At 54.5% G+C, this 12,962-nt stretch overlaps 1 protein-coding gene across 1 annotated transcript in view; it reads right to left on the bottom strand.

Moving 5' to 3' along the window:
* The window catches only part of poc1b (POC1 centriolar protein B), a 60,323-nt gene that overhangs the window by 40,243 nt on the left and 7,118 nt on the right, over positions 1-12,962 (bottom strand). Inside the window, exons 9-10 of the mRNA XM_021576649.2 lie at positions 12,616-12,768; positions 12,347-12,427 (exon numbers count right to left, since the gene is read on the bottom strand). Of these exons, the coding sequence (XP_021432324.1) occupies positions 12,347-12,427; positions 12,616-12,768 (234 nt within the window). The remainder of the gene's footprint in view (positions 1-12,346; positions 12,428-12,615; positions 12,769-12,962) is intronic.

Below are 12,962 nucleotides of genomic sequence, written 5' to 3'. Positions count from 1 at the left end.
TATTCGGAAGATAACAGCTCTATAAATATTATTTTGTGGTGCCCGACTCTAGTTAATTACATTTACATGATTAGCGCAATTAGGTAATATTAATTACGGAGAAATTATTTTATAGAATAGCATGTCATATCACTTAATCCGGCATAGCCAAAGACAAGACAGTGTTCACTCCCAGGCGGTTAGGAGGAAGTCTAAGATAGAGCTTGGACAATATGGGCCATTAGAACAAGATAATTGATAGCTAAAAAATTGAAAGCAGTAGTGGTAGTTTCAAGGTTAACACAAAAAAGTAAACTGGTGCACACTAATGTTGTCATGATAATTGAGGCAAATATATCATAATACAGATGATTTTTTAGGGCCTATAGTAGTTTGGTACACATCCCTCAGTGTATTTCTCTGTACATAGAGTTCACTCTCACGCGGTTAGGAGGACATCTCTGCGAGCTGTCCTCTCCTGGTAGAAAGTGAACCTTGCTCCCCTGGGGACTGTGTGTGTGTGTGTGTATGTGTGTGTGTGTGTGTGTGTATCTGAAGCCACTTCCATCATGTCTGGTCACTCGTGCTTTTCTATCCACAGCACTTAAATCTGGTATCCACACCTCTGGGCCAGCCAATATCCTGTATTTCCTGTTCCTACTACACAGGACGGAAGCTTTGGTGCTGGCAGATTCTTGTTTACACGGTAGCATGACAAAATTAAAAAAAATGTATTACATTATATTGCCATTTGCTCTGGAATAATTTCACGCCTGCCTACTTCATGTAGTTCAGTTGATGTGATTTCAATTGAATGCAATTTCAGTTGACACTCAAGGTACACTCCCTTTGTCTCAGCCACAAACCCAGAGAGGAGGCGGAGTGAGATGACAGACAGGCAGGCGAGGGACACAGCAGAGCAGTGGAAAAACATGAACGCACCATTTGCCTTTGAGTCATCCCCAACACACACACACACCCCCCAGGGCTTCCGGGTGGCGCAGCAAAAACCCTGGTTCAAATCCAGACTATATAATGCCAAGGAAAGAGGCATTGAGTTTGAAGGTAGGCCTAAAGATACATCCACAGGTACACCTGCAATTGACTCAAATTATGTCAATTAGCCTATCAGAAGCTTCTAAAGCTATGACATCCTTTTCTGTAATGTTCCAAGCTGTTTAATGGCACATGTCATTTAGTGTATTAAACTTCTGACCCAATGGAATTGTGATACAGTGAATTCTAAGTGAAATCATCTGTCTGTAAACAATTGTTGGAGAAATTACTTGTGTCATGCACAAAGTAGATGTCCTAACCAACTTGCCAACACTATAGTTTGTTAACAAGAAATTTGTGAAGTGGTTGAAAAACAAGTTTTAATGACTCCAACCTAAGTGTATGTAAACTTCCGACTTCAACTGTACATTAACTTATTTTTTCGCCCTCAATCTGAGCGCTCTGGGGCAGGTTTTCATCAAGGATCTGTACTTTGCGCCGTTCATCTTTCGTTCATCTTTCCCTCGATCCTGACTAGTCTCCGAGTCCCTGCTGCTGAAATACATCCCCACATCCAGATGCTGTCACCACCATGCGTCACCGAAGGGATGGTGCCAGGTTTTCTCCAGACGTGACACCATAGTACCCTCCAAGCTCGTCATCAAGCTCGAGACCCTGGGTCTCGACCCCGTCCTGTGCAACTGGGTACTGGACTTCCTGACGGGCCGCCCCCAGGTGGTGAGGGTCCTCAACACTGGGGCCCCACAAGGGTGCGTTCTGAGCCCTCTCCTGTACTCCCTTGTTCACCCACGACTGCGTGGCCACGCACGCCTCCAACTCAATCATCAAGTTTGCGGACGACACAACAGTGGTAGGCTTGATTACCAACAACGACGAGACGGCCTACAGGGAGGAGGTGAGGGCCCTCGGAGTGTGGCGTCAGGAAAATAACCTCACACTCAACGTCAACAAAACTAAGGAGATGATTGTGGACTTCAGGAAACAGCAGAGGGAACACCCCCCTATCCACATCGATGGAACAGTAGTGGAGAGGGTAGTAAGTTTTAAGTTCCTCGGCATACACATCACAGACAAACTGAATTGGTCCACTCACACATAGAGCATCGTGAAGAAGGCGCAGCAGCGCCTCTTCAACCTCAGGAGGCTGAAGAAATTCGGCTTGTCACCAAAAGCACTCACAAACTTCTACAGATGCACAATCGAGAGCATCCTGGCGGGCTGTATCGCCGCCTGGTACGGCAACTGCTCCGCCCACAACCGTAAGGCTCTCCAGAGGGTAATGAGGTCTGCACAACGCATCACCAGGGGCAAACTACCTGCCCTCCAGGACACCTACACCACCCGATGTTACAGGAAGGCCATAAAGATCATCAAGGACAACAACCACCCGAGCCACTGCCTGTTCACCCCGCTATCATCCAGAAGGTGAGGTCAGATCTATTACATGTATCACTAGCCACTTTAACTATGCCACTTTGTTTACATACTCATCTCATATGTATATACTGTACTCGATACCATCTACTGTATCTTGCCTATGCTGCTCTGTATCATCACTCATCCATATATCTTTATGTACATATTCTTTATCCCCTTATACACAGTGTAAGACAGTAGTTTTGGAATTGTTAGTTAAATTACTTGTTGGTTATTACTGCATTGTCGGAACTAGAAGCACAAGCATTTCGCTACACTTGCATTAACATTTGCTAACCATGTGTATGTGACAAATACAATTTGATTTGATTTGATTTGGCATTCAGGCCAAAGAGTCACGTCTTGGTTTCATCAGACCTGAGAATCTGGTTTCTCATGGTCAGAGTCCTTTAGGTGCCTTTTGGCAAACTCCAAGTAGGCTGTCACGTGCCTTTTACCGAGGAGTGGCTTCCATCTTGCCTCTACCATAAAGGCCTGATTTGTGGAGTACTGCAGAGATGTTTGTCCTTCTGGAAGGGTCTCCCATCTCCACAGAGGAACTATGGAGCTCTGTCCAAGTGACGGTCGGGTTCATAGTCACCTCCCTCACCAAGGCCCTTCTCCCCTGATTGCTCAGTTTTCCTAGAGCTGGCTGCCTGGCCAGAGTATTGGTGGGTCCAAACTTCTTCCATTTATCCTCTCTGGGATATTCGGCACGGTAGCGTCCCACCCCGCCAACAGTCAGTGAAAGTGCAGGGCGCCAAATTCAAAACAAAAATGTCATCATTAAAATTCCTCAAGTATTTTACACCATTTTAAAAGATAAAATTCTCGTTAATCCAGCCACAGAGTCTGATTTCAAAAAGGCTTTACAGCGAAAGCACCACAAACAATTATGTTAGGTCACCACCAAGTCACACAAGTCACTGCCATTTTTCCAGCCAAAGAGAGGAGTCACAAAAAGCATAAATATAGATAAAATTAATCACTAACCTTTGATGATCTTCATCAGATGACACTCATAGGATTTCATGTTACACAAAACATGTATTGTTCGATAAAGTGCATATTTATATCCAAAAATCTCATTTTACATTATATTCAGTAGTTCCAAAACATGCAGTGATTTTGCAGAGAGCCACATCAATTTATAGAAATACTCTAAATAAACATTGATAAAAGATACAACTATTATGGAACTTTAGATAAACTTCTCCTTAATGAAACCAGTGTCAGATGTTTTTTTAACTTTAAGGAAAAAGCATACCATGCAATAATCTGAGTACGGCGCTCAGAGACCAAAACAGCCAAAGAGATATCCGCCATGTTGTGGAGTCAGTAAGTCAGAAATAGCATTATAAATATTCACTTACCTTTGATGATCTTCATCAAAATGCACTCCCAGGAATCCCAGTTCCACAATTAATGTTTGATTTGTTTGATAAAGTTCAGAATTTATGTCCAAATGCTTCCTTTTGTAAGGGTGTAAACAAATTCAAACGTGAGTGCAGCCAAAAGGTCGGACGAAAAGTCCAAAAAGTTATATTACAGGTCGTAGAAACATGTCAAACGAAGTATAGAATCAATCTTTAGAATGTTTTTATCATAAATCTTCAATAATGTTCCAACCGGAGAATTCCTTTGTCTGTAGAAAAGCAATGGAACGCAAGCTAACTTTCACATGACCGCACGTCACGAGCCCGTGGCAATCTGGCAGACACCTGGCTCAATCCCCTCTCATTCGGCCCCCCTTCACAGTAGAAGCATCAAACAATGTTTTAAAGATTGTTGACATCTAGTGGAAGCCTTGGGAATGCTGGAATGCTGCAGAAATGTTTGGGTACCCTTCCACAGAGCTGTGCCTCAACACAATCCTGTCTCTGAGCTTTACGGACGATTCCTTCGACCACATGGCTTTGTTTTTGCTCTGACATGCACTGTCAACTGTGGGACCTTCTATAGACAGGTGTGCCTTTCCAAATCAATTTACCACAGGTGGACTCCAAGTTGTAGAAACATCGCAATAATGACAAATGAAAACAGGATGCACCTGAGGTCAATTTCGAGTCTCAAAACAAAGGGTCTGAATACTAATGTAAATAAAGTAGGTTTTTATTTTTAATAAATTAGCTAACATTTCTAAAAACCTGTATTCCCGTCATCATAGTACTGTATGTAGATTGATGAGGAAAACATGTAATAAAATTTAGAACAAGGCTGTAACGTAACAAAATGTGGAAAAAGTTACAAATGCACTGTATGTGGTAACATGTTTCATGCCAATAAAGCCATTTGAATTGAGAGAACGAGAATAAGAGGGCAAGAGAGAGAGAGAATGACAAAATGAGCCAGAGAACAAAGGGGAAGAGAGAACAGGCAATTAAGTAGAAAGCAATGAGAATCTACATGAATTGAGTCATGTCAAAGTGCGTCACAATTTACCCCATAGATTTACGCACGCAAGCATACATGACACTGGCATGTAGCCTCATCGGCATAGGTACACTGTACCCCGCCACACACACACACACACACACAAGTCTCCAGGACATAAACACATGCATACGCACAGCCTATAACATAAAAGCATACACACACAGATGGAATCACCCTGAAATAATGACAGTGGGTAAAGACCCCCTCCAAGCAGAATTCAGCCCCTCCCTCCCTCACTATGCTTGTTAAGGAAGCAACATTAGGAAACACTAACCCAGGGCAGGAAGATACTGTGTGGGTTTGGAGGATATCTAGTAGTCCTCCCCAGTGATGGGAGCTGACAGGGAAGGACCAGGGGGTGAACCACCCTTGTCCCTTCATTCAGTACAGGCCTCTGTTAGCTAACAGAGTGTGTGTGTGTTAGTCTGGGAGATGCTTTTCTTTCGCTCCTTCACTTTCTCTCCCTCTCTCTGCTGGCAGGCACGGGCATCCACTCGGCCACGCTCTGGCGACACACACAGGAAGCTAAGCCAACCTCACACACAGAGAGAGAGAGCCCGACAGAGCGAGAGAGAGCCCGACAGAGCGAGCGATAGAGAGCCCGACAGAGCGAGCGAGAGAGAGCCCGACAGAGCGAGCGATAGAGAGCCCGACAGAGCGAGCGAGAGAGAGCCCGACAGAGCGAGCGAGAGAGAGCCCGACAGAGCGAGCGAGAGAGAGCCCGACAGAGCGAGCGAGAGAGAGCCCGACAGAGCGAGCGAGAGCCCGACAGAGCGAGCGAGAGCCCGACAGAGCGAGAGAGAGCCCGACAGAGCGAGAGAGAGCCCGACAGAGCGAGAGAGAGCCCGACAGAGCGAGAGAGAGCCCGACAGAGCGAGAGAGAGCCCGACAGAGCGAGAGAGAGCCCGACAGAGCGAGAGAGAGCCCGACAGAGCGAGAGAGAGCCCGACAGAGCGAGAGAGAGCCCGACAGAGCGAGAGAGAGCCCGACAGAGCGAGAGAGAGCCCGACAGAGCGAGCGAGGCCGACAGAGCGAGCGAGAGCCCGACAGAGCGAGCGAGAGCCCGACAGAGCGAGCGAGAGCCCGACAGAGCGAGCGAGAGGCCGACAGAGCGAGCTCTGCCCGACAGAGCGAGCTCTGCCCGACAGAGCTCTGCCCGACAGAGCGAGCGAGAGAGAGCCCGACAGAGCGAGCGAGAGAGAGCCCGACAGAGCCCGACAGAGCGAGCGAGAGAGAGCCCGACAGAGCGAGCGCCCGACAGAGCGAGCGCCCGACAGAGCGAGCGCCCGACAGAGCGAGCGCCCGACAGAGCGAGCGCCCGACAGAGCGAGCGCCCGACAGAGCGAGAGCCCGACAGAGCGAGAGCCCGACAGAGCGAGAGCCCGACAGAGCGAGAGCCCGAACAGAGCGAGAGCCCGACAGAGCGAGACAGAGCGAGAGCCCGACAGAGCGAGACAGAGCGAGAGCCCGACAGAGCGAGACAGAGCGAGAGCCCGACAGAGCGAGACAGAGCGAGAGCCCGACAGAGCGAGACAGAGCGAGAGCCCGACAGAGCGAGACAGAGCGAGAGCCAGACAGAGCGAGAGCCCGACAGAGCGAGACAGAGCGAGAGCCCGACAGAGCGAGACAGAGCGAGAGCCCGACAGAGCGAGACAGAGCGAGAGCCCGACAGAGCGAGACAGAGCGAGAGCCCGACAGAGCGAGACAGAGCGAGAGCCCGACAGAGCGAGACAGAGCGAGAGCCCGACAGAGCGAGACAGAGCGAGAGCCCGACAGAGCGAGACAGAGCGAGAGCCCGACAGAGCGAGACAGAGCGAGAGCCCGACAGAGCGAGACAGAGCGAGAGCCCGACAGAGCGAGACAGAGCGAGAGCCCGACAGAGCGAGACAGAGCGAGAGCCCGACAGTGCGAGACAGAGCGAGAGCCCGACAGAGCGAGACAGAGCGAGAGCCCGACAGAGCGAGACAGAGCGAGAGCCCGACAGAGCGAGACAGAGCGAGAGCCCGACAGAGCGAGACAGAGCGAGAGCCCGACAGAGCGAGACAGAGCGAGAGCCCGACAGAGCCCGACAGAGCGAGAGCCAGACAGAGCGAGAGCCCGACAGAGCGAGACAGAGCGAGAGCCCGACAGAGCGAGACAGAGCGAGAGCCCGACAGTGCGAGACAGAGCGAGAGCCCGACAGTGCGAGACAGAGCGAGAGCCCGACAGTGCGAGACAGAGCGAGAGCCCGACAGAGCGAGACAGAGCGAGAGCCCGACAGTGCGAGACAGAGCGAGAGCCCGACAGTGCGAGACAGAGCGAGAGCCCGACAGAGCGAGACAGAGCGAGACAGAGCGAGAGCCCGACAGAGCGAGACAGAGCGAGAGCCCGACAGAGCGAGACAGAGCGAGAGCCCGACAGAGCGAGACAGAGCGAGAGCCCGACAGAGCGAGACAGAGCGAGAGCCCGACAGAGCGAGACAGAGCGAGAGCCCGACAGAGCGAGACAGAGCGAGAGCCCGACAGAGCGAGAGACCGACAGAGCGAGAGACCGACAGAGCGAGCGCCCGACAGAGCGAGAGCCCGACAGAGCGAGCGCCCGACAGAGCGAGCGCCCGACAGAGCGAGCGCCCGACAGAGCGAGAGCCCGACAGAGCGAGACAGAGCGAGACAGAGCGAGAGCCCGACAGAGCGAGACAGAGCGAGAGCCCGACAGAGCGAGACAGAGCGAGAGCCCGGCAGACAGCGAGAGAGAGCGAGAGCCCGGCAGACAGCGAGACAGAGCGAGAGCCCGACAGACAGCGAGACAGAGCGAGAGCCCGACAGACAGCGAGACAGAGCGAGAGCCCGACAGACAGCGAGACAGAGCGAGAGCCCGACAGACAGCGAGACAGAGCGAGAGCCCGACAGACAGCGAGACAGAGCGAGAGCCCGACAGACAGCGAGACAGAGCGAGAGCCCGACAGACAGCGAGACAGAGCGAGAGCCCGACAGACAGCGAGACAGAGCGAGAGCCCGACAGACAGCGAGACAGAGCGAGAGCCCGACAGACAGCGAGACAGAGCGAGAGCCCGACAGACAGCGAGACAGAGCGAGAGCCCGACAGACAGCGAGACAGAGCGAGAGCCCGACAGACAGCGAGACAGAGCGAGAGCCCGACAGACAGCGAGACAGAGCGAGAGCCCGACAGACAGCGAGACAGAGCGAGAGCCCGACAGACAGCGAGACAGAGCGAGAGCCCGACAGACAGCGAGACAGAGCGAGAGCCCGACAGACAGCGAGACAGAGCGAGAGCCCGACAGACAGCGAGACAGAGCGAGAGCCCGACAGACAGCGAGACAGAGCGAGAGCCCGGCAGACAGCGAGACAGAGCGAGAGCCCGGCAGACAGCGAGACAGAGCGAGAGCCCGGCAGACAGCGAGACAGAGCGAGAGCCCGGCAGACAGCGAGACAGAGCGAGAGCCCGGCAGACAGCGAGACAGAGCGAGAGCCCGGCAGACAGCGAGACAGAGCGAGAGCCCGGCAGACAGCGAGACAGAGCGAGAGCCCGGCAGACAGCGAGACAGAGCGAGAGCCCGGCAGACAGCGAGACAGAGCGAGAGCCCGGCAGACAGCGAGACAGAGCGAGAGCCCGGCAGACAGCGAGACAGAGCGAGAGCCCGGCAGACAGCGAGACAGAGCGAGAGCCCGGCAGACAGCGAGACAGAGCGAGAGCCCGGCAGACAGCGAGACAGAGCGAGAGCCCGGCAGACAGCGAGACAGAGCGAGAGCCCGGCAGACAGCGAGACAGAGCGAGAGCCCGGCAGACAGCGAGACAGAGCGAGAGCCCGGCAGACAGCGAGACAGAGCGAGAGCCCGGCAGACAGCGAGACAGAGCGAGAGCCCGACAGACAGCGAGACAGAGCGAGAGCCCGACAGACAGCGAGACAGAGCGAGAGCCCGACAGACAGCGAGACAGAGCGAGAGCCCGACAGACAGCGAGACAGAGCGAGAGCCCGACAGACAGCGAGACAGAGCGAGAGCCCGACAGACAGCGAGACAGAGCGAGAGCCCGACAGACAGCGAGACAGAGCGAGAGCCCGACAGACAGCGAGACAGAGCGAGAGCCCGACAGACAGCGAGACAGAGCGAGAGCCCGACAGACAGCGAGACAGAGCGAGAGCCCGACAGACAGCGAGACAGAGCGAGAGCCCGACAGACAGCGAGACAGAGCGAGAGCCCGACAGACAGCGAGACAGAGCGAGAGCCCGACAGACAGCGAGACAGAGCGAGAGCCCGACAGACAGCGAGACAGAGCGAGAGCCCGACAGACAGCGAGACAGAGCGAGAGCCCGACAGACAGCGAGACAGAGCGAGAGCCCGACAGACAGCGAGACAGAGCGAGAGCCCGACAGACAGCGAGACAGAGCGAGAGCCCGACAGACAGCGAGACAGAGCGAGAGCCCGACAGACAGCGAGACAGAGCGAGAGCCCGACAGACAGCGAGACAGAGCGAGAGCCCGACAGACAGCGAGACAGAGCGAGAGAGCCCGACAGACAGCGAGACAGAGCGAGAGAGCGAGAGCCCGACAGACAGCGAGACAGAGCGAGAGAGCGAGAGCCCGACAGAGCGAGACAGAGCGAGAGAGCGAGAGCCCGACAGAGCGAGACAGAGCGAGAGCCCGACAGAGCGAGAGCCCGACAGAGCGAGACAGAGCGAGACAGAGCGAAACAGAGCGAGACAGAGCGAGAGCCCGACAGAGCGAGACAGAGTGAGAGCCCGACAGACAGCGAGACAGAGCGAGAGCCCGACAGAGCGAGCCCGACAGAGCGAGCCAGAGCCCGACAGAGCGAGACAGAGCGAGAGCCCGACAGACAGCGAGACAGAGCGAGACAGAGCGAGAGCCCGACAGAGCGAGACAGAGCGAGAGCACGACAGAGCGAGACAGAGCGAGAGCCCGACAGAGCGAGACAGAGCGAGAGCCCGACAGAGCGAGACAGAGCGAGAGCCCGACAGAGCGAGACAGAGCGAGAGCCCGACAGAGCGAGACAGAGCGAGAGCCCGACAGAGCGAGACAGAGCGAGAGCCCGACAGAGCGAGAGCCCGACAGAGCGAGAGCCCGACAGAGCGAGAGCCCGACAGAGCGAGAGCCCGACAGAGCGAGAGCGAGACAGAGCGAGAGCGAGACAGAGCGAGAGCGAGACAGAGCGAGAGCCCGACAGAGCGAGAGCCCGACAGAGCGAGAGCGAGACAGAGCGAGACAGAGCGAGAGCCCGACAGAGCGAGAGCCCGACAGAGCGAGAGCCCGACAGAGCGAGACAGAGCGAGAGCCCGACAGAGCGAGACAGAGCGAGAGCCCGACAGAGCGAGACAGAGCGAGAGCCCGACAGAGCGAGACAGAGCGAGAGCCCGACAGAGCGAGACAGAGCGAGAGCCCGACAGAGCGAGACAGAGCGAGAGCCCGACAGAGCGAGACAGAGCGAGAGCCCGACAGAGCGAGAGCCCGACAGAGCGAGAGCCCGACAGAGCGAGACAGAGCCCGACAGAGCAAGCGAGCGACAGACAGCGAGACAGAGCGAGACAGAGCGAGAGCCCGACAGAGCGAGAGCCCGACAGAGCGAGAGCCCGACAGAGCGAGAGCCCGACAGAGCGAAAGCCCGACAGAGCGAAAGCCCGACAGAGCGAGAGCCCGACAGAGCGAGAGCCCGACAGAGCGAGAGCCCGACAGAGCGAGAGCCCGACAGAGCGAGAGCCCGACAGAGCGAGACAGAGCGAGAGCCCGACAGAGCGAGACAGAGCGAGAGCCCGACAGAGCGAGACAGAGCGAGAGCGAAACAGAGCGAGACAGAGCGAGAGCGAAACAGAGCGAGACAGAGCGAGAGCCCGACAGAGCGAGACAGAGCGAGAGCCCGACAGAGCGAGAGCCCGACAGAGCGAGAGCCCGACAGAGCGAGAGCCCGACAGAGCGAGAGCCCGACAGAGCGAGAGCCCGACAGAGCGAGACAGAGCGAGAGCGAGACAGAGCGAGAGCGAGACAGAGCGAGAGCGAGACAGAGCGAGAGCGAGACAGAGCGAGAGCGAGACAGAGCGAGAGCGAGACAGAGCGAGAGCGAGACAGAGCGAGAGCGAGACAGAGCGAGAGCGAGACAGAGCGAGAGCGAGACAGAGCGAGAGCGAGACAGAGCGAGAGAGCGAGAGCGAGAGAGCGAGAGCGAGAGCGAGAGAGCGAGACAGAGCGAGAGCGAGACAGAGCGAGAGCGAGACAGAGAGAGAGCGAGACAGAGCGAGAGCGAGACAGAGCGAGAGCGAGACAGAGCGAGAGCGAGACAGAGCCCGACAGAGCGAGAGCGAGACAGAGCCCGACAGAGCGAGACAGAGCCCGACAGAGCGAGCGAGAGAGACAGAGCGAGACAGAGCGAGCAAGCGACAGACAGCGACAGACAGAGCGAGACAGAGCGAGCAAGCGACAGACAGCGACAGACAGAGCAAGCAAGCGACAGACAGCGACAGACAGCGACAGACAGAGCGAGCCAGACAGACAGAGCGAGCCAGAGCCCGACAGACAGAGCGAGCCAGAGCCCGACAGACAGAGCGAGCCAGAGCCCGACAGACAGAGCGAGCCAGAGCCCGACAGACAGAGCGAGCCAGAGCCCGACAGACAGAGCGAGCCAGAGCCCGACAGACAGAGCGAGCCAGAGCCCGACAGACAGAGCGAGCCAGAGCCCGACAGACAGAGCGAGCCAGAGCCCGAGCGAGCGACAGACCGAGCGACAGACCGAGCGAGCGACAGACCGAGCGAGCGACAGACCGAGCGAGCGACAGACCGAGCGAGCGACAGACCGAGTGACATGGATGAATGGGATCTGCATATTCAGTAGGCATGTTGTTCCCACATCATGTAGTGTGATAACATTAACTCAACACACCATCTACAAAGATGCTGGATGCTACCAACAATGCCATGTTAAACTGTCTGTCAGCAGCACGCCCATTTAGGCCAATCTGGCATGAACGAACACATGAACAAACTCATGAATTAATGAATAAACTACATATTACTCTTCAACAACCACAGAGAAGCCCAAGCTGCCTACAGTACAGTGCTGCTCTGTTTGTCAACCTAAAACAGCTTGCTGGTATTGTGAACTCCTTTGAGTGCATTGTGGGTCAGGGCACTGCAATGGAGAGCACACATAGAGAAGGTGTTGATAATGCTGTTGTCACCAATGACACAATTAAACACTGGTCTGTATCCCCACCTGGTGGACTATACATGTTACACATCATGAAGTCTACCTGGGAACCTCAGACAGAGCGAACACACACACACACAATCAAAGGACTTGTTCATTAGGGCACACAGTAAAGGCAAATTAAAACTGTTTCTTATTGGAAAAGACCCTGTTTCACACAGTTTTGGAGCAGTTCCTTTGGTTTCAAGCCTACTGAAGATGAATCAGTTATAGCCATATGAAACGGACATCTGACTGTGCTGATTGGCTGTGAGGGAGATCGTGCTGGTGGGTAGAAGGGTTCTTACCGTAGTGGCTGTGTAGAGGGTCTGGCCCACCTCTATGACAGCCGGGGCAGTGGTCTGGGTGTCTGCCACCATGGGACTGATCTATGGGGAGGGAGGAGAACAATGGTCACAACAGTGTGAAACATTTGGAATACAAACACCACCTGTATGCAATGCATTATGGATGCATTTATAGGAATATGAATTGTACATGTCTGAATCAAATGTGAAGTCAGTGAGAAGATGATTGTGTTTATCCATGTGTTGTTATGTCTGTGTTGCCCTCTGACCTCTATAGCCCCAGACTGGGCGGAGTGGAGGTGTGGTCCTCGAGGGTAGATGTCTGTCAGGTGAGGAGGGGGGTCGGGGCTGACCCGCTGGCTGTGTCTGCTCAGGACCTCACGGTAGTCAAAAGAATCAAAGTTGGTCTTCCACATTAAAACCTGGGGGTGGTAGGTAGCCTCGCGGTTAAGAGCGTTGGAAGGTCGTTGAGCCGAAAGGTCGCTGGTTTTCTAATCCCCAAGCAGACTAGGTTAAAAATCTGCCGATGTGCCCTTGAGCAAGGAACTTAACCCTGATTGTTCCTGTAAATGGCTCTGCTAAATGACAAATGTAAATGTTGATAGATGTGAGCCAT

The sequence above is a fragment of the Oncorhynchus mykiss genome, chromosome 2, assembly GCF_013265735.2.
Source record: "Oncorhynchus mykiss isolate Arlee chromosome 2, USDA_OmykA_1.1, whole genome shotgun sequence".
NCBI lineage: Eukaryota > Metazoa > Chordata > Actinopteri > Salmoniformes > Salmonidae > Oncorhynchus > Oncorhynchus mykiss.
Note: the sequence above shows the minus strand (reverse complement) of the source record. Positions and strands in the feature narration are given on the sequence as shown.